Genomic DNA, 27610 nt, shown 5'->3' on the forward strand with positions numbered 1-27610 from the left:
CCTTCCGGTTGCACTGCACTTCCGGTTTGCAGAGCAGTCACGTGATCGGTGATGTCACGGATGACGGTAAGGAACTGGGCGCTAGCCTGTCTCGGTGACAGCGAGGGAACGCTATGTGATCTATTCAGTCGCAGCAACTGACTGGAGAGACGCACCCAAGGAGCAAGATGCCGGGTTTGTTGCTGTTCGCCAGGCGCTGGGCTATAGCCAGTGATGACCTGGTGTTTCCCGGAGCCTTTGAGCTGTTTATCAGGCTGATCTGGTAAGTAGTGCCGTGTTGTGTGCGCTTAGCAGCCGCTTACACAGCTTTCCTCTATTCTTAGTGCCTAATAAGCCTAATGTTCTGCGGCTTTCCCACTCCCTGCATCACTAGAAGACAATACATGTCAGGGGCTGCTGGGAGTTGCAGTTTGGCTGGACACAAATCGCCTCATTTCTCACTTGATTTCCAATCACTTATTGGGGTTCCTCTGTAGCATCTCATTAGTTTTACAATTAAAGCACATAGTGTTCTAGATTGTAAGCTCTGCTGCTGGGGCAGAGACTGAGGCGAGTCATGTATCCTCTAGTGTTTTACTCTGCTTTCCTTTATTACTTGTGTAAAGGGGTTGTTCACCTTTGCTTTAACTTGTAGTATGACATAGAGTTCTATTCTGAGATAATTTGCAATTGGTTTTCATTTTTTATTATTTGTGGTTTTTCAGTTATTATGCTTTTTATTCAGCAGCTCTGCAGTATGCAATTTCAGGTTGCTAGGGTCTTGTTTACCCTAGCAACCCTGCATTGATTTGAATAAGAGACTGGAATAGGAGAGGGACTGAACAAAAAGAGGAGTAAATAAAAATTGGCAATAGTAATACATGTGTAGCCTTACAGAGCATTTGTTTTTAGAAGGGGCCAGTGACCCCCCTCCCCCCCACCCATTTAAAAGCTGGGAAGCGGCGGAAGAAGACGGCAAATAATTTAAGAAAAACTATAAAAATTAAATAAACATAAACAAATTAAATAATGATCAGATGAAAAGTTGCTGTGAATTAGCCATTCTATAACATACTAAAAGTTAACTTAAAGGTGAAACATCCCTTTAACGACATGTTGACTTTCAGCAACTTTTCCCCCCACATTTTTATATTTTTATTCTGCAATAGCTTGATTTTTGTTTAACGTGACTTTATGGGGCAGTTTTATAAAGGGTCGAAGTGAAAATTCTAAGTAAAATAATTCTTATCTCGAGCTATTTTTTGTGTACTTCGACTAGGGAATAGTCCAAATTCAATATGAATATTGAAATTTATTTATGTACTGTCTCTTTAAAAATTTCACTTTGACCATTCACCATCTTAAACCTGCCGAATTGCTGAATACGATGTTGCTTCAATTCAAACTATTCCAATTCAAACAAATACGACCTATTCGTCCGCAGAAAAAAAACAAATTTTTTAATAAATGTCGGTCTGTCTTTTTTCATTCAAATTTCGAAGTTATGGGAGTTCAAAAAAACTCCCATTACTTCGAAATTCGACCCTTGATAAATCTGCCCCTATGTATTATACTGGTATAGGGTCTATTATCTGGAATACTTGGGACCTGGGGTTTTCTGGATAAGAGATCTTACATATTCATTCCTTAAGTTTGTTAAAAATCATTACACAGGATTGTTTTGCCACCAATAGATTTTTTAAGCTTTGTTAATATCAAGTGATCTGTTATCTGGAAATCTGTTATCTAGAATGCTCAGAGTTATGGAAAGGTTTTCTCCCATAGACATTTTATCCAAATAATCCAACTTTCTAAAAATGATTTGCCTTTTCCCTGTAATAATAAACCATTACTGTGTACTTGATCCCAACTAAGATATCATTAATCCTTATTGGAAGCAAAACCAGCCTAGGGTTGTATGTTGGATTTTCTAGTAGACTTAAGGTACGAAGATCCAAATTACTCGAAAAATCATTTATCCAGAAAACCCCAGGTTGCAGGCATTCTGGATAATGGATCCCCCATACCTGTTCAAGGTACTGTTTTATTATAAAAGAGGAAAATAAAGACCATTTTTAGAAATGTGAATCATTTGCTTAAAATGGACTTTATAAATGATGGCCTTTCCATAATTCAAAGCTTTCTGGATAACCGGTTTCCGGATAGGGGATCCTATACCTGTACTTCCATACAGGCCCAATGCCATTTAAGTTAATAAAAATATCAGAAATGAAAAAATAATCTTTTAAACAGTGTTTTCAAAATCTGCACAAGGTAATTTATTTGGGAAGTCATAATGAACAAAATGTTGTAAATAAATACATATATATATATATATATATATATATATATATATATATATATATATATATATATATAATTTCTTCTGAAGGTGCCAAGGCTAATGACTTTGATTAGTATTTCTCCAACCAGTTCTCAGGATTTTTTGGCTACGATTGTCCTGTTTTGTATGATATAGGTCTGTAGTTCTTTAGTATCCACCTGTGTAAGAGCAAAAAACATTGTTTTCTGCAGAGCTATTGCCCTGTTTCAGTTAAACGGTTGGACCCATGGCTACACAGTCACCTAAGTATATAAATGCTTTAACAATAAATACAAGTCTATGTCAAATATATTTCTATATGGACTAATATCATAGTAGTGCTCCATCTGAAGTGCAAAATATCGGTACACAGCTTCATGCTTTCTCATTCCCCATAATGCAGTGTTTCTTACCAGAATTACAGCCAGCAGCTCCTCAAATGGGGCGAGTATTTTTTACACCTACAGTCAGTTAAAGAAATATTGACCTGCATAGATCCAGTAACAGAGATATAATTCTGTCTTTTACCAAGACTAATCCATTTCTATTAGATCTCATTATAAGGATGGCATTTGCCGTGAGCGTTCTCGGATGTTTTATGTATTTATTCATTGGAGTGCATTATGTGTTCAAAGGGCCCCAAACGCAAGCGCATTGGTATTTGAAAAGTTGCACCATATTTGTGATTTGATGTGGCTCTGCAGGAAAATATTTTTTATGCCTTAAAGGAGGCATATAGGATGAAAACCCTAATTTTGTAGGCAATAATGTATAGATTATGGTGCTGGTTTTACTTTTAGCTGTAAATTAATATTGTCTTTAAAAATGGCCCCTTTACTGGAGCTCCCTATAGAAGTTCAATGGTCCCTGTCTGTGTTGCAAATGAGGGGTGGGCGTGTCCAAACGGTCCCTACCAGAAGCACAGTAGGAGGGGGGACAGCCAATCACAGCCCTGCAGTCACACAAGCAAAGACAGGCCTCAGTTCCCTATCAGGTCAGCCTAGCAGCTGATTGGTTCCTGTCCTACAGTGCAGTGTACAGAGTGCCACCAGCTCCCCTGCACAGCCTGGGAAAGGAGGCAGCAGGAAGTGAAACTGATGGGCGGGACTAGTAGGGCTTTTGCAGAAATTTTCAATAAAGAAACCAGATACAGAACATTTTAAAGCACATTCCTTCTACATCTAAAAGAGTTTGATGTACTGGTACATTCTTGTGTTTTACATAATAGGTCTCCTTTAATGTAATTTTTTTTGTTCTCCTTCAGGTGGATCGGAATGTTAGTGCTTTATTTTGTCCACAAAGGGCATTTTGATTGTGTTGGAGGAGCCATTCTGCGCAGTTACCTGATTGTTTTGATTGTCTTGCTGGCATCAATAATATGTGTGGTCTCTGCCATTGTGTATGTCAGCATGCAAGGTAAGCACTGATCTTCTAATTGCATGTGAAGCTGATCAAGTGATGGGCCTGATTCCTTGCAGGAAAAGAAAAACATCTAATATATATTTATATATAAATATATAAACAGGTATGGGACCTGTTATCCAGAATGCTCGGGACCTGGGGTTTTCTGGATAACGGATCTTTCTGTAATTTGGGTCTTCATGCCTTATGTCTACTAGAAATTCATTTAAACATTAAATAAACCCAATAGGCTGGATTTGCCTCCAATAAGGATTAATTATATCTTAGTTGGGATCAAGTACAAGGTACCGTTTTTTTATTACAGAGAAAAAGGAAATCATTTTTAAAAATTTGGATTATTTGGATAAAATGGAGTCTATTGGAGACAGCCATTCCGTAATTCGGAGCTTTCTGGATATCAGGTTTCCGGATAAGGGGTGTGTGTGTGTGTGTGCAAACCCAAAGCAGCGGTGAGTTAATCCGCCCAAATATATAAAGTCCAACTGCGTTGCACACCTTCAGAAAATAAGCCTCAATTTTAAAACATAGCCTTTATTCGCTCCTTAAAAAATTCGTACAGTTCACTGGATAAGCAACTTATCTGTATGAGTCCATGTCATAAAGCAGCATTGTGGCACTCACGCGACGTTTCGGGAATACTCCTTTCCCTTTCTCAAGCGTATCACGCGTGCACTAGCGTTTCAAGACTCCATGTTGCAACTCGCTTCTTCGTGTGGCGTATATATATATATATATATATATATATATATATATATATATATATATATATATATATATATATATATATATATATACTGACTTACAGCAGAGGGGACAAGATTTTTTAGAATCTCACAAAATCTCGTGCTGTTGCGTTCTGTTGTAGCACAGCAGCTTGGGGTTCAGATAAAGGGGCAAATTTACTAAAAGGCGAAGTGACTAACGCTAGTGAAAATTCACTAGTATGACATAATTTTGTTACTTTGCGATTTACAACGGCGCAGGCGTAACTTCGCTAGGGAAGGCGATAGACTCTAGCGGTACTTCGCTCCCTAATGCCTGGCCAATTTGCGCTCTGGCAAATGGACGTAACTACGCAAATTTACTAAGATGCGGATTTTACTGAACGTTACCTCTTGCGCCAGACTTGCCTTCGCCACCTCAGATCAGACGAAGTGCAATAGAGTAGATAGGACTTCCTCAAAAAATAGTTGAAAAATTTTCCCAAACGCTAGTTTTTCAGGGTGATAGGCTGCAAAAGAGCGTAAAACTTGGGTAACTGGCTTCCCCCCTATATTTCCTAAAATATGGCACATAAACTATACACTGGGCTTATGTGTAGGGCAATATAACAACTTTATTTTATTTTATTAAGGTTTCCCGGGCTTGTGTAGTACCTTGTATTTGCTGCAACATATACATCCATTCAACTTTAACTTTCCACCATATACAGATTAGGCAACGCTAGCGCAACTTCGCTTCGCTTGGCGCAGTAACTTTAGTGCGACTTCGCCTGTATTCGGCGCCCTGGATGCAACTTCGGATTTTAGTGAATTAGCGAATCTACGCCTGGGGAAGTGTTGAGATGTGAAGCCGTCGTTGGCAAATTTTCAGAGATTTGTAAATTTGCCCAAAAGTCTTACCTACGAAATCTAATCTAAATCTAAAAATAGTATTTTTGCACAGCAATATTTCTTTTCATTTAATTTTAGTTTTTTGCCATTAGCTTAGTTACACCTTTTCTGTTTAGACCCTTTTCAGATCATTGTTAACTCTGACATATTTTGAATAATTTCTAGAAAAGACTTTTCAATCTCTGTTATTGCTATGTCTGTTCCTATGGGAGAAGGCTTGCTCTGTCAATATACCTTTCTCTCCAGTCTGGAATTGTATGTAGTACTTGTTCCACTTCAGCAGGCTAAGCACTGTGTATTCTGCAAAATCCTGAAATTCCAGCTGCCAAAAGGAGGGACACCAATAGCTCTGATACCTTAGTTGGCATTGAAATGAGAAATATTTAGTACATGTATGGGACCATGTTATCCAGAATGCTTGGGACCTGGGGTTTTCCAGATAACGGATCTTTCTGTCATTTGGATCTTCATATTTTAAGTCTACTAGAAAACTATGTAAACATTAAATAAACCCAATAGGCTGGTTTTGTTTCTAATAAGGATTCAGTATATATTTTTTGGATCAAGTGTAAGATGCTGTTTTATTATTACAGAGAAAAAGGAAATCATTTTTAAAAATTTGGATTATTTTATTATACTGGAGTCTATGGGAGATGGCCTTTTCCTGATAACGGATCCCATACCTGTACAGAGACTGCAAGCTTACAGCCAGACACGGCCAGTCACTGATAACGATATGCACTGCTATAAATCTAAACAATATACTGAGCATAGGACTAAGGCTACTGAAAATTTCAATTTATTTAATCCAGTTTTAATATTTTAAATAAATGAATCAGCCACACAACACATTTAAAGGCTTTCTTTTCCATGAGCAAGCTCTCTTGTTTCAGTGAAACTGCTAAGATTACAGATGTTTTAATGCTTAGGTAGGATAAACAATAGAAAAATATCACTCATGTCTCTGGGCGTGCACAAAACCAGACACCGCAAGACTACTGCCAAGAAATACGTTTCATCAACGGTCTATATTTCCTTCTTCAGAAAGAGGATATGTCTGCTAATTCGCTAAAGATTTATCAGGTAATATTTCTAGTGCTAATAACACCAGGATAATGTCAGGAGCCACCTCTCCTCATCGCAGTGCCCCTGAAATAACACATCATTTAAAGGGGATCCGTCACCCACAAAAATTATTCAAAATCCTATTTTATCACATTAGTCAAGCAAAATTAACTTTAATTACACTGTATAAATTATTTGAATCTTGCTTCCTTCAGTCTGGGAATTCATAATTATAGCAAGCAGGCAGCAGCCATTTTGTGGACACTGTTATTAAGTCAATCCTTGCATCAGCTCAGAATATTGTTTGTGCACCAGAATGGGGACCTGATGTCCATCCCCATGCCCTGGCTACACAATTAAATGGTGAAGAGAACGGGGGAATATGTGGAGAGCAGTGACATCAGGAAGTGCTGAATGGAAAGTGAAAGTAATTGTTTGCCCCGCCTCTATGCCTAAGTCATAGAGGCAGGGCAGATATTTGATTGACAGCTGACAACTGAGCTTACAACAGCTATGAATGCTTTCATAAAAAATAAAAAGTGGATTTCATATTTAATTTGAAAAGGACTTTTATTATACAGATTTTTGTGTCTGGGTGACAGGTCCACTTTAACACTGGAATTTAAAATAATGGGTACCTGCAGGATATAGTGGGTGAAACAGTGCATTATAGGAGCTGAAATGTAAAATTAGTTTTACTTTCAAAAAAAATGGTAAGTCTGTGTCCGAAAGGTTGGTACTTGTCTTTATGATTAAAGATCACCTTTTAGTATGTTCTAGAATGGCTAATTTCTATTGGTTGCTAGGGTCCAAATTGCCCTACCGACCATGCACTGATTTGAATAAGAGACTGGAATATCAATCGGAGAGGGTCTGTATAGAAATATGGGGGGTTATGTACTAAACTCCAATTGCAAATATCACAAAAAACTCGTGATTTTTTTATATAAAATCGGACAATCAGAAAAAAATGTATTAAACCCAGAGGATGGAAAAGTCAGAATCAGAAAATCCAGCATCATAGACCTGTCAAGGTTGCATATGGGAGAAATGGGAGAAGTCCCAATGATTTTTTGATGTGCGCTGGGTTTCATGCAATACCCGAAGGTGAAAAAATCGGATGAAAAATCCAAAAAATCTTGAAAAATGTTTTTTTTTGCGATTTTTTTCACACAAACCAGATTTTCGGGAAAGTGTATTAATAAATAAGCCGAAAAAACCCATGCAGATTTGGTCTGAGTTTTTTTTCAGAAAGTATTGAGATAAATATTCCGACTTTGATTAAATAACCCCCGATGAGTAATCAAAAGTAGCAATACCAATAAATGTGTAGCCTTACAGAGCATTTGTTTTTAAGATGGGGTCAGTGACCCCGTTTGAAAGCTGGAAAGTCAGAAGAAGAAGGCAAATAATTAAAAAACTATAAAAAAAATATATAATGAAGGCCAATTGAAAACTTGCTTACAATTGGCCATTCTATAACATACTAAAAGTTAACGTTAAAGGTCAATCAACCCTTTTTATTAATTAAAGTTCAAAGTATACATTTGTATCATTTTATATCAAGAGCAGAGCAGGATCCTCCCCATCCGGTTACATGTATCTTATCTACTAGCCCTTTGTCTTCTGAAACTTGCCCTGCTTATGCAAAGCCTTATAATCGGTTGTGTTGTTTCTTAATGAACAATGTTATTTTCTCAGACTGGATGTGTTGTAGAGCTCTTTTATTTTATCCAATAATTAGCAAAGGCCTGTTTAAATGTAATGACAATATATAATGGACAGCTGAGATTTTTAAATGAGCTCACAACAGCTATGAATGCTTTTAGGAAAAATAGAAATTGGATTTCATGTTTAGTTTGAAAAGGACTTTTATTATACAGCTTTTTGTGTCTGGGTGACAGATCCACTATAAAGCTCTTGGTCTGATACCATGACTTATTCTTTTCTTGCAGAAAGAATGTATTCCTTTACCTGTAAATGTGTAATCTGGCTGTATCCTGTTATTGTAGCGTATCCCTCTCTGTACAAAACAGTTCTTCCGAGAATCTGAGGTCACATGTATTAATATTAGAGATTTGATTGCCTAACCCTTCCGCAGGCTTCACCAACTGACAGTGTTGCCAAATACACATTGCTAAAGCACTCCAGAGCGTGTAGCAACAACTGTGTGAGAGCATAGCAATGTGCCGGAGACTGCAGAATCCATTATTTCAAGTATTGAAATATTATATTGGGCCTGTGGAGAACACAATCTGGGAAACCTCTCCTCAAAAGTCTGTCTGTGAAAGCCATGCGGCATTAAAGGCACCTTCACCAATGTCACTATTTTGATGTGTGTGAATCCAGATAGACTATTTAAAGGAAAACTTTACCCCCAAAATGAATACTTAAGCAACAGATAGTTTATATCAAATTGAATGACATATTAAAGAATCTTACCAAACTGGAATATATATTTACATAAATATTGCCCTTTTACATCTCTTGCCTTGAACCACCATTTCGTGACTCTATCTGTGCTGCCTCAGAGATCACCTGACCAGAAATACTACAACACTAACTGTAACAGTGAATCTTACGATCTCAGGGGGCGGCCCTTATTTTTTAAAATGGCAATTTTCTATTTATGATTACCCAATGGCACATACTACTAAAAAAGTATATTATTATGATAATGGTTCATTTACATGAAGCAGGGTTTTACATATGAGCTGTTTTACTCAGTATATTTTAATAGAGACCTACATTGTTTGGGGGGTACAGGTTTCCTTTAAGGCTTGTGATCATCAGTTGGCCGTCCTTCAATTAAAAAACACTGTTTAAAGATTCTTTACAGCTGTGGTTCTCGGACCCTTAAAGGGGGACCTGTGGCTATAAAAAATAATTCCAAATTCCTTTCTATTGGGATTGTAAAGTAAATAAACTTTACTTACAAAATATAAATTAGTTAAATCTTGTTTCCTTTAGTCTTAGAATTACACAATCACGGCAAGCAGATACATGCCATTTTGTGAACTCTGTTATTCAGACAAGCTTTTCATCATGCCTAAATCTTGTTTATGAGCCAGAATTGGGAATTAGATTGTGAGAAGGGTGGGGGAATGTGGGGAAAGCAGCGACATGTAGGAAGTGCCAAATAGAAAGTGAAAGTAGTTTCCCATGCCTAGAGGCCGGGCAGACAAAATATGATTGACAGCTTTGATTCTTAAATACCTTTATAACAAGAATGGATGTTTAACAAAAAAATAATAATTGGCTTCCATATTAAATTTGAAAAAAATACTTATATAATACAGATTTTTATGTCTGGGTGACAGATCCCTCATAGATAAAAACATCAGCCACCCAGCTGAATATCTAGAGGGCAAAGAAGGGTACACACTAAATCCCACCTTAACTAACCTTCAAATCTTTTTGAGTATTTAATTGTGCAACTTGGCATTCTCACCAAATCTCTACAGAACTGGTCTTCAGGCTGAGCCCCCCCCACCCTTCTGTAGGACCCCAGCTCATAGATTAAGAACCACTGCTTTAAAAGGAACTAAATCCCCCACTTTGTATGCCTCAATTTGTATATCCACTGCCACCCATGCCTGAAACAAACTTCTAAATCTATATTAATACATTTTATTAAAAGGGTCAGGCCCTGCACAGCACATATTATTCCTCTATAACAGCTGTCAAAATCAGAAGTCAAAAAAGTAAAGTTGTAAGTGAAGACATTAGAGGAAACACGCTGTGTTGGTTCCTTTTGTGTGAAAAAAGCAAAAAATTGTGAAATTGTTTGAACAGTGAGGCAGTGGGCAGCCCTGATAAGCAGTTTTGTTCTTATCTTCTTTCATTTTCTGGAAGCAGAATCGACTGTGAAAATCTTATTCAGGTCTGGGCCAGACAAGATGTTTTTGCTTATATTGCACAGGAAACTTATAACTAACTGACCCTGTAGCCTTTCATTGTTAACTTTGTAGTCTGTTAAGTGCCTTTAAGGGTTAGTCCACTCTGGGTGTTTCGGGGAGATTTGGTTGCCTGGCGACTAATCGCCTCATCTTTGCGGCGACCAATCTCCCCAAACGCCTTCCCTGACTCTGCCGGCGCTAATCACACGTGAATGGCTAATTCTAAGCAACTTTTCAATTACATTTTCTTTTTATATATTTTTTATGGTTTTTCGATTATTTGCCTTCCTCTTCTGACTCTTTCTAACTTTCAAATTGGGTGACTGACCCCATCTAAAAACAAATGCTCTGTAAGGCTACAAATTCATTGTTATTGCTACTTTTTATTACCCATCTTTCTATTCAGGCCTCTCCTATTCATATTCCAGTCTCTTGTTCATGTCAATGAATATTTACTAGGGTAATTTGGACCCTAGCAACCAGATTGCTGAGACTGCAAACTGGAGAGCTGCTGAATAAAAAGCTCAATAACTCGAAAATCACAAGTAATAAAATATGAAAACCAATTGCAAATTGTCTCAGAAAATCAATATCTAAGTAATACTATGATTATGTGACCAACCGCAAGTTACAATAAAAAGTATTCTAGTGCGTACAGGTAGAATCTATGAATCTAGAGACTGGCACTGCATAATAAAGATATATATATTTTATTGATATTCATTATGAATGTGTTTTGAGGATTTTCTAATTCCTTTCCAGGAACAATCGCCAACCCAGGGCCTCGGAAATGCATGCCCAAACTGGTGTATATCCGGTTGGCCCTCTATGTGCCAGAGTTTGTCTGGGCTGTGCTGGGAGCCATCTGGGTGTCAGACAATCGAATGCAATGTGATCGGGTGGTGGTACATGTCATACTCTTTGCAGTCATAGCTAGGTAAGTATTTCTTCTGTATCTTTAGAATCTGGCAGGAGCTTGGTTGTGGTTATAGGGTCTGGGTTAGGAACATTTTCTGCTGCTCCCACAGTGCATGGAACACTCATTACATACATTAGCTAAGTGCTAAATGATGGTGAGAAAAGCCCAACAGTGATAATCATTTTTTTTGTGAAGGTGGACTTGTAAGCCTGTGAGGGCAGCTCATTTTCCCAGTGCCTGGAGTATCCAGTTTACAGATGAACTAGATACCTTGGTCTTGTTTTTGTTTAGCCTTTAATATTTGGCTTCAGTGTAAAAAAAAAAAAAAAAAAAAAAATATATATATATATATATATATATATATATATATATATATATATATATATATATATATATATATATATATATATATATATATATATATATATATATATATATTCAATAGTAAGTAGCCACACTCCAATCCTGGTCTTTCTTTAATTGATGCGGGTGCAGGGTCAAAAGTATTGCATATAGATTTGTTAAAAAGTCCCGCACTCCAGTGTTGTAATGACTTCAGATTGTTTTTATTGCATGCATATATCCCATACAGTGGCTTGCCTGGGTGCAGGTCCAGTAAATAGTATGGTCTCGTTGTCGAAGGTGATCCGCACTCACGGGACTTTATGGCAATTCAAATTTCTTTATTATGAGGAGACTTAAGTCCCCATAATAAAGAAATTTGAATTGTCATTAAGTCTCCTCATAATAAAGAAATATGAATTGCCATAAAGTCCCGTGAGTGCGGATATTATATAATAATATATCTGGAGTATGTGCCCATTGTATACTATCCTTGAGAAACGTTGGAGCACAGGAATGCTTTATTCCAAACTTTATGTACTAAATAAAATCAGTTATTGAAACAGAGAATTGGAGTGCGAGATACCGCACTCAACAGGCTCAGTTAGAGTAACTGATTTTAATAGACACGCAAAATAAATTTGAGTGTGGTATTTTTTTTTCTTATATTATACACATTTTACCTGCACCAGTCATGCCTTAGTCATAGAGGTGGGGCAGGCAATTACTTTCACTTTCCATTCAGCACTTGCTAGAATAGATGTCACTGCTCTCCACACATTCCCCCTCCCTCCTCACCATGTAATTGTGTAACCAGTGCAAGGGCATTAGTATCAGGTTCTCCATTCTGGCTCATAAAGAAGATGTTGGTAAGATACAAAGCTTGCCTTAATAAGTGTCCACAAAACGACTGCCTGCTTGATATGATTGTGAATTCCAAGACTGGAAGAAACAAGATTGAAATAATTTATATAGTGAAGTTTATTTTAGTTAAGTAACAACATAAAAAAGGATTTGGAAATATTTCTTACGGTGACAGGTCCCTTTTAAAGTGGTGATTCACCTTTAAGTTAACGTTTAGTATTTTATAGAATGGCCAGTTTTAAGCAACTTTTCAATTGGTTTTCATGTTTTATTTTTGGTATAGTTTTTGAATTATTTCCTTTATTCTTTTGACTCTTTCCAGCTTTCAAATGGGGGGGGGGCTCACTGACCCCACCTAAAAACAAATGCTCTGTGAAGCTACAAATGTATCTTTATTGCTAATTTTTATTACTTTCTACTTCTATTCAGACCTCTCCTAATCATATTCCAGTCTTTTATTCAAATCAATGCATGGTTGCTAGGGGAATTCGAAACTCTAGCAACCAGATTGCTGAAATTGCAAATTGGAGAACTGCTGAATAAAAAGCTAAATAACTTAAAAACCACAAATAATAAAAAATTAAAACCAATTGCAAATTGTCTCACAATATCACTCCCAATATCATACTAAAGTTAATTTAAAGGCAAACACCCCCCTGCATGCTTGAAATGAAGTCTCTATATCCAGCTCTGATATTTTTCATTTGTGGTCGTATATACAGTACAATGAGAAAATGAATAACTGTGTGCGGCACTGAGTGTGTGTCACTCAGCAAAAAGATAACGGTTTGTGCTTGTGTCCTGCAGCTGGGTCATTATACTCCTCACAACAATAGCCATAGTGCTCGTGTTTGACCCACTCGGCCGCAAGAAGACTTTGTACAGACCCAGTGACCTGCAGAACCTGGAGAGCAGCCAGTCAGAGCAAGTGCTTTACAACGTCAGGAAGGCATCCACCCGTGTGTGGGAGACTCGCATCCGACTCCTTTGCTGCTGCATAGGCAAAGACAATGACAACAGAGTGGCTTTCTCCAATATTGCGGAGCTTCTCAACAGCTATTTCTCTGTAAGTTTAAGCTGATGCGTTGGATCTCCTTTTACGTTATGAAGCTCTGCCCTGTAACAGAAACCATGCTTTCTTCATTAGAAAGTGACCCACTCATTTTACAGTGCAGGGCCCAACTCAATGAGATACAGAGGTTCTCCTTTACTAATGTGGTGCCTATGTCAGAGTATCAAGGGTGTAACAAGAGCGCTTCCTGATACTCTGTATTAGTGCTGGCCAGACAGAATGGCAGAACTTTACTGATAGAGGAAGCGTCTCCCAATGTTTCTCTGCTTAGTTCAATTGCTCCTGTAACACTGAACTTTAAAATGGAGCAGAGAAGCATCTAAAGACACTTTCTGTAAATCTTAAAAGTTTTTGCTGTTCTGTCCATGCACCATGGGGACACAACAGCCGTGGGAGCTCCTGTTGCACAATAATGATATAAGCAGTGTTAAAAAAAAAATGTCATATCAACAATTTATGATCGAGTAGCGCTCAAATGATCAGTCTGAGCAATGCTGCATTGTTGTTATGTCCTCTTTAAAGGAGAACTGAACCCTAAAAATGAATATGGCTAAAAATACCATATTTTAAATAATGACCTTTTTGCACCAGCCTAAAGTTTCAGCTTCTCAATAGCAGCAATGATCCAGGACTTCAAACTTGTCACAGGGGGTCACCATCTTGGAAAGTGTCTGTGACACTCACATGCTCAGTGGACTCTGAGCAGCTGTTGAGAAGCTAAGCTTAGGGCTCGTCACTAATTATCCAGCAGAAAATGAGGTTGGTCTGTAATATAAGCTGATGCTACAAGGCAAGTATTAAATTCTGACGCTAATTGCACTGGTTTCTGTGCTGCCATGTAGTAATTATCTGTATTAATTACTAATCAGCCTTATATTGTGACATTTCCATTCTATATGTACTGTATATTGTGAGTGGGTCCCTAAGCTCAGTAAGTGACAGTAGCACAGAGCATGTGCAGTGAATCAGCAGAAAAGATGAGGAGCTACTGGGGCATCTTTGGAGACACAGATCTTTACTGCTAAAGGCCTGTGGTTGCCTTGGGCTGGTACAGAAGCACAAAACATAATGTACAACATTTCTAGCTACTTCTTTAGTTAAGCTTTAGTTCGCATTTAACAGACTAATATATTAGAAGTCACTAAGATGTACCAAGGCCAAGTGTACTTAAAATACAGGCTATGAAACTTCAAGGTGGCTCCTAATATCATTATATTCTGTAGCAGATGATGATAGATAGATAGATAGATAGATATATATATATATATATATATATATATATATATATATATATATATATATATATATATATATATATATATATATATATATATATATTATACAGAAGGTATGTTATGTTAGTGCTTATGTGAGGCACATAAGTCATCAGCTCAACAGCTGAAAATGGGACAGAATTGTCTACCAATGTAGCAACTATTTCTATCAATTGGTGGACTTTTCTTAAATCTAACTACTTCTGCTGTAGAGTCTATTACTAACGAGCATGACAAATGCAGGCAGACTGAGTGTTTCACAAGAACCATTTTTGTATCTAATATCAACCGGAGCTGTCTTTGGTGATTGGAGACGATATGGTAAATGAATATTTCCCAACACTTGGTCACACCATCATGCCAGAGTGTGACAATATAAATGGATATATTTTACCTGTTATCTAAATTTTATATGTGCATTTGGTATAATTGTTTCTTTTAAATGTCATGAAAAAAAAATCAATTTCAGGGGGGGATTATATTCAGTGATTTTCCAAGTTTAATGATCTGATTCCAGCACAAGCAAATGACTGGGGAATTGCAATCATTATCAGACAGATGTTTAAATAAGCATAAAGTAAAATTAAAATGCTTTTTTGTTATTAAACTAAAGCAATTTTATGGCTGTTCCTGTGTTTTGATTAAAAACAAAGTGTTATAATGAGGTTTTATGACTTTTCTTTCATTTAAAAAGATGCTAGTGAGGAGTTGGATAATGTTACATGAACAGGGAAGGGACTGGCTCACTTGTTAAAGGGACAGTACACACCTTGGTCAACATGAATGCATTGAATAGGGCTTTTGTGCTGAACATACTTCTTGCCTAGTGTTTTAATCATGAAATATCTAGGTTTTTGTTCATTCTTGAGCTAAACAGGCAAACTGAAGCTACTCCGTGTTGCATAATGGACTCCTGCTTATCTGTATATAAAAAGGTACAGCTGTTGTTTTAACTTGGCTGCAATTAAGGTCTAATGAGCAGGGCCCCATTTACCTACAGTATGGATGAGTATTTGTATGCAGGTTGAACACCCTTTCTGTTGTACACTGCTGCGGAATATGTTGAATACTTACAAATACGTATTATTATTATTATTAATAATAACTTGTTATAGGACACAGATTTGGTTCCCAGTGACATCGCTGCAGGCCTCACTCTCCTGCACCAGGAACAGGATAAAGTGGAGCTTAGCAGGGACCCAGAGGAAGTGATGTGCCATTCACCAACACACAATACAGTAAGTCACATTCTTCACTGGGGTTTCATCTACTGGTAGTAGGTTTAATCTCACTGTGATGGGCTTAAGTCTAATGGCTAAGGCTTCGTTTTCCAAAGTCCCCCGAAGTTGCCTCACAAGGAAACATATTAGAAGTCACTAAGATATAGGCCACACTTCGGAAAACGAAGCGCCGCGAGTGCCATCCCACTGTCGATTTTTCATTCTAGCCGGCGGGAGGGCGGTTCGGGGAGATTGTCGCCCCGAAGATGAGGAGATTTGTCGCCAGGGCAACAAATCTCCCTGAATCTGCCCGTGTGTCCTTACCCTTATGCTACTGAATGCATGCCATAGGTCTAAAATATTCTCCTCTGGTAAACCACAGGCAGGCTTTTTTGTTTATTGTTGGAAAAGTATTATCAGTTGTCTCTGCCCCTTAAATGTGTTAAATACAATTCACAAACACTGCATGCAAAAAGTTGGAATCCCCACCGTGATTGCGACCTTTGGAGTTTCAATAGTTGTTAAACTACATCTCCCACATCCCTTAACAGTCAGTTTACTACTGAAAAATAGGATAAGGGCAGGGCCAGAACTAGGGATAGGCAGAGTAGGCACATGCCTAGGGTGCAAAGCTTGGGGGACGCCAGGCACGTAACTTTCACTACTGCCTACCCCAGTCCGGGCTTCCGAATCTGGCTTGTTGTTGTTCGCCTACGTGGTGAGTGACGCGCGGGTCATTGCGCATGCGTGCGCTCACCAGGAGGGGATGGGGTGACGTGGTGGTTCATTGCGCATGTGTGCGCTCGCGTAGTGGCACACGGCGGAGGGGCGATATGGCTGGCTGGGTTGCCTGGGGCGCATCTAAATACTATAAGATCTGGGAGTGAAGGCACACCGGTATCAAGGCATTTTAAGGAATTCAATGGTGTCAGTACAGGGCATAGAGAGAGAGTGACATTGGGCCCAAGAGGAGGCGATTTGGAAGCTAAACTATTACGAGCAGAGGTCAAATGGATTTATAAGTTGCATACCAAAATTCTAATTTTATTTGTCACATACACAACATACAAAGTACGACATGTAGTGAAATGCTTGTTGCTGACAGACTCAAGGGTTAAACTCAGTGTTTGACATAAGTTGTTACTGACTAATCTAAAGTAACTTGCGGGCTTATATAGTATCAAATATATTACCAGAGGGGATTTATATTACAAAATTGTAAATTATACATAAAATCATGAAGCATAATATAATGGAATTGATATATTGATTCAAACATGACATTTTATAGATGTATGGAATTAATTTTTATAACGTATCTGATTAACTTAAAGGGGTGGTTCACCTTTAAGTTAACATTAAATATGCTATACAGTGGCTATTTCTAAGCAACTTTTCAATTGGTCCTCATTATTTATTTTTTTTATAGTTTTTTAATTATTTGCCATTTTCGTCTGACTCTTTCCAGCTTTCAAATGGGGATCACTGACCCCTTCTAAAAACAAATGCTGTGTAAAGCTACACATTTTTGTTATTGTTACTTTTTATTACTCGTCTTTCTATCCAGGCCCTCTCCTATTCATATTCCAGTCCCTTATCCAAATCAATGCATGGTTGCTAGGGTGAACCCTAGCAACCAGATTGCTGAAACTGCAAACATGGACAGCTGCTGGATAAAAAGGCAAATAACAAAAAAAATCACATATAATGAAAAATGAAAACCAATTGCAAATTTTCTCAGGATATCACGTTCTACATCATATTAAAAGTTAACTCAAAGGTGAACAACCCCTTTGATTGTTTTAACTTGCTTTGTTTGTAAAGTCTCTCTTTATATGAATGAACTTGTAATGGTTAATATATTAATCATATGGGCGGGTTACTTTGGGTTTAAATAACGTCAATGCTAATGAGGGTTGAGGTCTCTGAGGAAGTGCATAGACGCGAAACGCGCCAGACATCAAAATTTATTCTTGTAAATCAGATGTTATAATAAAAAATTATTTTTATCCGTGATCTGGACGTGAGTGATTCATAAAAGGTCCCAGAGTTTGCTGCTACAACGATTGGTGTGAACTACTAAAGTCTGCCCTTCCTCTAGATATACTCTGTCAGCTCAGAACTACGTTTAAAGTCACCCATACGATTTAAGTGAAATGTGATCAGTGCTAGATCATATACCTAGAGTAGAGGGTCTCTGTAACTAACATCCAGGTATTCTTAGAATTTAACCTGGATCCATGCTAACTGAATAAAGGACTGATTCTCCTGTTCCACCAATAGACACAAGAAACCAATCTGCAGAATTGTCATCTGACGTAACACTTGGGTTTTCTGTTTCAGAGCGACAGTTTAGAAATAGAGTTGGATAAAGCGGCACACTACATGCAGTTTGCAGCAGCTGCCTATGGCTGGCCCTTGTATGTCTACAGCAACCCGCTCACTGGCTTGTGTAAACTCTGTGGAGAGTGGTGAGTAACTATCTGACTAGAAAATCCCATGAGTTAAACTAAAGGCCACATTGTGTTATTTTGTGTAGTGACAGTAATGCAAACAATGAACATTTGTGCTAGGGTTAATTGAAGGGCTTGTTGTTCAAGCCTTGGATTGTTATTTGGATTAGTTGCCATGATAAATAGTCATTTCAATTTCTGTTTATTTTTCTTATATAGACTATTAGTAGTGTAGGTTAAGGGTCAGGCCACACTGGGCGTTTTGGGGAGATTTGGTCGCCTGGCAACTAATCGCCTAGTTATTGCGGCGACCAATCTCCCCAAACGCCTTCCCTGAATATGCGTCAGCTAAAATGAAAAAACGCCGGTGCTAATCACACACAGCGGTTCGTTTTCCGAAGTTGCCTCACGAGGAAACTTCGGGCAACTTCGGAAAACTAATCGGTGGGTGTGATTAGTGCTGGCGTTTGTTTTTTTTTTTCATTTTAGCCGGCACATATTCAGGGAAGGCGTTTGGGTAGATTGGTCGCCGCAAAAACTAGGCGATTAGTCGCAGGCGACCAAATCTCCCCAAAACGCCCTGTGTGGCCTGACCCTAAGGGAAGCAGCTTAAAGGGATTCTGTCATAATTTTTATGGTGTAGTTTTTATTTCTAAATTAGCCTGTTTACATAAATATACAATAAATATACATAAATATATACATAAATATACAAATATACACTCTACAATATAAAATTTCATTCCTGGACCAGCAAGTGAATTTTTATTTAGTTGTAATATTGGTGTGTAGGCGCCATCTCAGGTCATTTTGCCTGGTCATGTGCTTTCAGAAAGAGCCAGCACTTTAGGATGGAACTGCTTTCTGGCAGGCTGTTGTTTCTCCTACTCAATGTAACTGAATGTGTCACAGTGGGACCTAGATTTTACTATTGAGTGCTGTTCTTAGATCTACCAGGCAGCTGTAATCTTGTGTTAGGGAGCTGCTATCTGGTTACCTTCCCATTGTTCTGTTGTTAGGCTGCTGGGTGGGGGGGAGGGTGATATCACTCCAACTTGCAGTACAGCAGTAAAGAGTGACTGACGTTTCTGAGCACAAGTCACATGACTGGGGGCAGCTGGGAAACTGACAATATGTCTAGCCCCATGTCATATTTCAAAATTAAATATTAAAAAATGTGTTTGCTCTTTTTAGAAATGGATTTCATTTCAAAACTCTGCTGGAGCAGCACTATTAACTGATGCATTTTGAAAATATGTTTTTTCCCATGATAGTATCCCTTTAAGGACAGTTAGAGTAAAACTTGTAGGTGATAGCTTTCTTGAATAATTCTGGAGTAGTAACTAAAACAAAAAAGATGAAGGAAGCCTTAAAGCAGAACTTTGCTGCAATTACATTTATTGAGTTGTGCCACTACGTTTCGAAACATGTAGTGGCACAACTCAATAAATTTAATTGCAGCAAAGTTCTGCTTTAAGGCTTCCTTCATCTTTTTTGTTTTGCTTAATACAAGAATTGTGTGTGACGGCAGGCGCACATGGTGGAACCAGCATGAGAATCATAAGCCAAATTGGAACACTGGATACCTCTGATTTTGTATGATTCTGGAGTAGGTGATTGCTTTATTGGATAATTCTGGATCTATGTCAGGGTAACTGTCAGATCATAGGGGTCATTCTTATTCCCCGGTGAAAGTGCTAGAGGGCTAAGGGGTGCTAGAGTTCTCACATACCAAGCACTTGCTCCCTGGGGAGTGCTGATTTCTGCACCAAGGGGTAGAACCAAAAATTCAGCGATTGGTGCAGAGACCAGCATCAAAGGGCCCTTCTGAAAGTTTGATGGCAGAAGAGGGGGACACCTACTTGCCTCCCCTCACCTGACCCTACTTTAGGCAAAGTTCTATTCAAGGGGCCGACTGGGAGCCTCTGAGCTTTAAAACAGAGTGTAGAGGCCTGTGGCAAGTTACACAAAGCAGAATGCAAATTACAAAAATAAATGGCAGATTGCAGTCTTTTTATGCACAAAATAGAGAGAGGTGGTAAAGCTATTCAAGATCACCAGGAGACCAGAATATGCTGTTTTTCAGTGAGATTCTTATCTAATGATGCATTTGTGTTCCCTTCTCAGTTGCCAGAACAGAGCATCTCAGTATGAATTTGTGGGTGGGGACAGGTTTAACTGCCAATTTGGCTCCATTTTGCAAACCACAGGACTCCAGCACCGGGATTTCATCTACATCAGCTTTCACAACAGGGTAATAATTAATAATAATAAATCAACAAATGCATTGGGCCTTTTTTCCCAGGGCAGGAAATGTCAGTTCCCATGACCTGATGTTATGTTTCTCTTTTACCCTTTCATGCTTTTAGATCTACGAAATCCCCTTCTTTGTTGCTCTTGACCATAAAACTGAATCCATACTTGTAGCAGTGAGAGGCACTTTATCTCTAGAGGTAAGTACATATTCTTATTGTCCTCATAAGATGTAGAAGATCAGATGAGCTGCCAACTCGAAGGTAAATGTTGGAGGGGCTGGGAGCTGTACATGGATCAGTGATGGGTCCATTTATGAAGGCATGATTAGTGGTTGTATTAATCCAACTGCCAAATATTGCAATACCAATTCAATGAAGCATCCCCCTATAATAAGAGGACCACTCATTTTTTTTATAGCTGATTTTTTATTGATTTTAACAATTACAAACACAAAACAACAGTGCAGTGTCTGGTGATTTGGCACATGAGTGATGTCGGGTCAAGCTCAGGCTTATACTGACAGAAGGGTCTTGTCACTAGACGAAGCAATTGTTATAGTGTAGACCAGGGGTCCCCAACCGCCGGGCCGCCGAAGAATTAAGGCGGCTGCGCCGAAATGGATTCCAGTGAGCTGAATTGGACTCCAACCCCTTCACCAACCCCTCCAGACCCCCTCCACGACCCCCCCTCATCCTTGCAAAAAATTTGGCTCTTCTTTGGTCCCAAAAAAGGTTGGGGACCCCTGGTGTAGACAATTATAGATAACATTATATGGCAGGCCACCACGGGTTTAAAGGGACCAATTACCTGTCCACAGAATCTCAGTCGCACCAGTCCCCCCATATTTTGTCAAACTTGTCATGCGCCCCCCCCCCCATTTCATAAGTTAGTTTTACAAGGGTAAGAACATCATCCACCAAGTGTCTCCAGAAGGTTAGGGAGGGGTTCCTCCCATCTAGTGCATGATCACAGTTTTTTTTGGCATAGAACATGAGCGTCCGTGGCCATATTGGTAGGTAGTACCTCATCTGTTATTCCCAGTAGGCAGAGTGCTGGGTCCACTATCTGTGGCATACCCAGTTTATTTGTTAGGGTCTACACTATTTTTGACCAGAATTGTTGTATGGGGGGGGCAAGACCAGGCCATATAGATAAAATTGGCCCCAGTAGATTTGCACAGGTAGTCCTGCCTCCGGCCAAATTTCTTTAACTTGAGGGGCGTTATTTAGGTTTGGTGGAGGAATTTATATTGTATGAGCCTGTCCTTTATCGATATTAAGAAGTTATAGGCATTGTCTGTGCCTTCCTCCCATTGGTCTTGTTCAAGTCCAGGAATGGCCTCTGTCCAAAGGGGGTAAGCTCGTTCAAAGGGCAGCTAAACTGTATCTATAATTCCTCTGTAGAGCTTGGATTAGAGTTTGGCTGGGGATGGAGAATAGAGGATATCTTCTAGGTCTGGACCACTCATTTTTAGCAGCACTTTTGCTATGATACTTGTTTTGGAAAGATGCTATACTTCCCCTTTACGTTTATTACATGCTATCCCATTCCCTGCAGGACGTTCTGACAGACCTCTCCGCAGACTGTGAAAATCTCCACATAGAGGGGGTGACCGGAGAATCCTTCGCACATAAGGTAAGCTTCATTTATACAGCGGCAACAAACCCCCTTATTGCCGAAACGTTATTATATACTTTCTTTTTATAAAGCAATTTGCACATACTGTATCTTTTGTCTGCATTTTCTTCTTGTCTTTAGATTATGTAAGCCTTTTCAGCATAAGAATCTAGAAAGTTCTTGAAAAGTTCTACATTTCTGTATTATTTCCTCCCTCCTGAATCTATTCTGCAATAGGATTCCTTCATGGGTCATAATCTCAGCCTGGGACTTTGGTGGACTCCAGGTTTAGTGGCAGAGGATGCTGGGAGATATAGATGAAATGCTCTGTTGTTTTCATGCTTGTATAATGTATAAAGTGACCCTTATGCTGACTCTAAACCGGCTTTTTTAGGGTATAACACAAGCAGCAAGTTACATATACAGGAGGCTTGTAAATGACGGCATCTTAAACCAGGCTTTCACCACTGCACCCGTAAGTATTTGTCTAAAGAGTATTTCAACTATAGCTGGCAATAACCATAAAAATCTGCTTGTTTGGCAAGGTCCCGATTTAGCCCCCTGTATTCAGGGCTAATTTGGGCTGATTGGCTTGTTTGGCATCCAGGCCAACAATCTGATCATTACAGAGGCCTGTGGGATTACATCAAATTCGCAAATATCTATCTGACTTTCAGCCAGATATCTCTCAGGAGACGGTCGGGAAAACAGGAGCAGAGATGCTGCCAAAAAAGTAAAGAGGCCAAATCAGTGGTTTAAATCTGCCCGTGTATGGTGGCAAACCAACGGCATGCCCTATAATGATCCAGTTGTTGGCCCTGGGGATAAAGAATCATATTAGTCTGATTCAGCTCAGCACATTATTGGCCACAGAACCATTTGGCTGGTGACCTCTACAGGCAAGCATATCTTCTATTGTGAGACCAGCGTAAGTGCCAGGCTACTATGGAATGCAGCCTAGGATGCACTTTTTACTTTTAGTATCTAATAGGCCCCTACATTTCTATATTATTTCCACCCTCCTGAAACAGCGTCATAATGGATTAGACACTGGGAGATTTTAATAATGGGCTCAATATTACTGTGCAAGAATCTAGGGAGGAGTCAAAAATCTGAGTGTCCTTGTGTGTGTGTGTTTGTGTGAGTTAACCTGTCTCACTCTGCCACCCTCACACTTGTGTTATAGGAATACAAACTTGTCATTGTTGGACACAGCTTGGGAGCAGGAGCAGCAGCAGTGTTGGCGATCATGCTGCGCAGTTCCTTCCCTGTCCTGAAGTGCTATGCATTTTCACCACCAGGGGGTTTGCTAAGGTAAGATATATTTGCTTCACCACATGGTATAATCATTCCACGTTAGCAGAAGATTGTGTTAACTTTTAACTTCAGGCACTCATCATCTTCTATCTCTTCTCCCTAGCAAAGGCCTTGCAGATTATTCCAAAAATTTCATTGTTTCCATAATAGTTGGGAAAGATCTGGTGCCAAGGTAAGAAACACGCTATGCACTTTAACACCAGGCCTCTTAAATTTAACTCTCTCTTGTTAAAGGTTTTTTTCTTGATTTTATGTATAGATTGAGTTTACCTAACATGGAAGATCTTAAGAGAAAAATACTGAGGATGGTTGTCAACTGTAACCGCCCTAAGGTAAGAGTGAGTTGTTAATCTTTCCACTGTCTAGGTGAGTTCCCATTAGAGCGCGCCAGGTAGACTTTTAATTTGTTGCTGGTTCCTCACCCAGAAGGTGACATGGGTGTAAACCAGGGGTGTCCAAACTACGGGCCGCCGAAAAATGCGGCCCAATATCCATTTTTAATTGGCCCAACTCAGGTGCTGGTGTAACCCTTGCACCGAAGTTGGTTCCTCACTGGTTGGATCTGTACCACATTACCTTATGAATGGTACTGTATAGGACAAGTTGATTTAGCTTCATTTTCCTACTGTCTTTCCAGTACCAGATCCTGCTTCGGGGTTGCTGGTATGAAATATTCGGAGGGACTCCAGATGACTTCCCAACAGAACTGGATGGTAGAAACTTTGAAGCTTTCTCCCAACCCCTTCTTGCTGAGCAAAGCCTAATGGTGCATAAATCATCATCTTATAATACCTTGACAGAGGATTCTCCTTCAGGGTCTCCACAATATCCTCTCCTCTTCCTGCCAGGAAAGATCATCCATATAGTTGAAGAGAGAAGATCGGGATGGTATGTTGCATTCACATGGTTTTACAGTGATCAATTAAATGTGATCTCTTATTAGTCACCTTAGTAACATCTCCAGAAAATTAGATGGAACATTTATACAAATCTCCTCTCTAAGTACATATTGTATCACTGTGGTACAAAATGTTATAGCTAAGGACATGTTTCAGCTAGAAAATATATAGGGACAGCCAGCAGGACTGCATAAGGACCACTTGGATTATTGTTATATTTTTTGCCTATACTGAGCAAATGTTTGCTCCAAATTAAATATTATGGTAGAACCGTGATAGGTTTGCCAACACAAAGCTGCAATACCACAAGTCTATAACACACCACAGTGTCACATAGACTTGTGTGTTCCCCAGCATTTGAATAAATCAAACAACTGCCAGCTCTTTTTTTGAGATACACTAAAAGTCTGGTTTGTATTCCTGTGGATCAGTTCCATGAACTGGAATTAGGCGAGAGAAAAATCCAGATGTGGGGAACCGAGAATCTGGTTTTGGTGAGGATATAATTTGTTTGTGGGGGTTCTAGGAGAGGCAGAAATACAGATATGTAGCCCTGGTAATGTAGTTTTTAGGTCAGCTGATATAGTTCAAGGGGTTAGGTTAAGACTAGGCTGACATCTTTGCATGAGATTCCTGGAAATACAAGTGCATAGTCTTAAAACGAGCTAAAATTGAACATAAGCTGCTGACTTAATTCCTTCAGACTTAGTCATGAAGCTTATTGGCCTGTATATGGGACTCGCACAAAGGCCTATCAAACCAATATCTTAATTAAAATACAGACATCTATATCATTATATGAGAACCACATCAGCGCATTCTCTTCCAGCTGGTTTTCTGTAGGCCACTGTTAAACAATCAGACCAGCCTGCTTTGGCCCAGTGTTTAGGTTAACAAATTAGACAAACCTCACTAAATGAATGCATCTCAATTGAATGGCTGAAATCAGAATGTGAGATACAGATGATCCCTTTTAGACTAGGCTGAAATCTTGATGCATTTGGTCCAAGTCATCATGTTTAGCCTGGCTAAAATCCAGTTGAGCAGTTCTCAACTTTAGGTTTAGTTGAAATCATGATGAGTCCCTGAGGTATAAATTAAGCTGGAATTCTGGTTCAGGCTAAACCTAAATCCTATTGTGTCCTGCGAGTTGGTTTAAGGTAAGAGTAAGATACAGGTGTGCTTTTAGGATTAGGACAGGCTGTAATTCAGGTGTTGAGTCTTTCCTGTACGTTTTACTTGAGGCTGAAACCCGAGTATGGAGTTGTAGGGTTCACTTTTCAGCTAGGCTCCTGAGCCTTGGGTTTAATGTAGGTTGGAATCCTGGTGTTAAGTCCTAGGGATCAGGTTTTGATCCCCTGTATACTAACATCCAGAAAAGGAGGTCAGCCCTGTGCCTTACTACTGTTACAAAGGCCAATGTAAGTGAGTGCAGTACTGTATTTTAGGAATCATGTAAACAAAAGGTTTTATGTTAAGACCTAAGGCATTTAAGGAAGCTATCTGCTATTATGCAGAGTTGTTTTTTACTGGACAGTAAAGTACAAGGGAATAGCTTTGCATTTTTGAGTTGAAGGTGCCATACTGCTAGTCTTTGCTCATTGTATTCTAGAGTGTGTCACTTTCTGTCTTTGGCCACTAGGCGGCTGCAGAAGAGCAGAGTGAAACTGAAACATGTACATGACAGCCTGGGCCCTTCGTATTTGTATCATGAAATCTAATGCTATCTGTGATTCTCTTTCCAGCTTGTGTTTTTCCGATGTGAAACACAGCGCTTCATGGTCAAAGGAGACTTCATTCAGCAGTATCTATATCAGCCCCAGGATGATCACCGATCACATGCCGGACATTGTTCTGAACGCTTTAAGAAGCTTGTGCCTGGATCAAACCAGCTGCAGTTCCTGTCAAGCACCACCAGGTGTCTTAGCTACAAACCAAATCTAGCCTGGGCTTGGCCTCCCAGCGAGACACCATTACTGACGTTGATCAAAGGGACTGAATATTTTCTATAACATTGGGAAGAATCTCTTTGCACTTCATTTTTTTTTTTAACTCTTGAAAGAAAGAACAAAGTACGTGAAAGCTAATGGTATCAATGGCATCCTGAAGCATATAGTGTTTTATTTATCATGAATCCTCGGGTGAAGACCTCGGCATCTGAAAGTACAGAGAGTAACAGAGTGACAAATATTCCATGTTCAACAACACACACATCTAAGGTAATAAATAGGAGCACAAAGCTGTTCTGTGCCAAGTGTTGTGTATTAACGTGGGCGTCTCACCAAGTGCAGACTGGTTTATACATGCACAGAATAATCTACAGACAGAGATTTGACTTCTTATTTCTGGACAGATTCTGCTTGGCGGTTACCCTTGAACATATAATCAGAAGTCGGGAATAACGACTACTGAGCGGCTTGGACAGACGTTGGCTTTTTTTCAGTCAAGTCCTCGTGTGTTTGAAAGGTTTTTGTGGATTTTTTTTTTTTAAACTTGTACGCTGTCTCATATTAAATATGTCGGCGGGGCTAGCGAAATCCTAGTATCTCAATTGTGCATCCTCTGGTGCCCTCATATCCCTCTCTGGTGCTCCAAATCTAAGCACAACAAACACAGACTTCTAAGTAACCAGACACTGTGATCATCAAGTCCTAACTCCGAGCCTTCATTAACTCCAACCTTAGCACATTGCACAGCAAAGCAAACTCCACCCTGTTAGGCTTTGTGACAAGGAGCCACTCATACAGAGGGTTTCTCAGTGGACTACTTATTTGTTTTGATTGTGCTCTGGAGAACAGGAAGTAGAATGTGACTTTACTTTCAATTTCAGTTTTTTTTTTCAGTGCAAGATAAAACAACATATAAAATACAGGTATGGGACCCGTTATTCATAAAGATCCAAATTACGGAAAGGCTGTCTCCCATAAACTCCATTTTATATAAATAATCCAAATTTTGAAAAATGATGTCCTTTTTCTCAATAATAATTAAATATTACTTTGTACTTAATCTAACCGAAGATATAATGAATCATTGTAAATAAGCCAAAATTGGGACTTAACCCCCAAAGACTCCT

The 27610-nt window shown here is 39.1% G+C and overlaps 1 protein-coding gene across 1 annotated transcript; it reads left to right on the plus strand.

The window, feature by feature from the left end:
- daglb.L (diacylglycerol lipase, beta L homeolog) lies at positions 1–27543 on the plus strand. The gene is made up of 15 exons (XM_018236431.2): positions 1–262; positions 3567–3718; positions 11064–11238; positions 13234–13492; positions 15888–16010; positions 18336–18463; positions 20573–20699; positions 20815–20898; positions 22259–22336; positions 22713–22793; positions 23505–23632; positions 23739–23807; positions 23895–23967; positions 24273–24523; positions 26280–27543. The coding sequence occupies exons 1-15, from the start codon at positions 168–170 to the stop codon at positions 26476–26478; spliced, it is 2022 nt and encodes a 673-aa protein (XP_018091920.1). The 5' UTR covers positions 1–167; the 3' UTR covers positions 26479–27543.
- The last annotated feature ends 67 nt before the right edge of the window (positions 27544–27610 follow it).

This window comes from Xenopus laevis, chromosome 9_10L (assembly GCF_017654675.1).
Source record: "Xenopus laevis strain J_2021 chromosome 9_10L, Xenopus_laevis_v10.1, whole genome shotgun sequence".
Lineage (NCBI taxonomy): Eukaryota > Metazoa > Chordata > Amphibia > Anura > Pipidae > Xenopus > Xenopus laevis.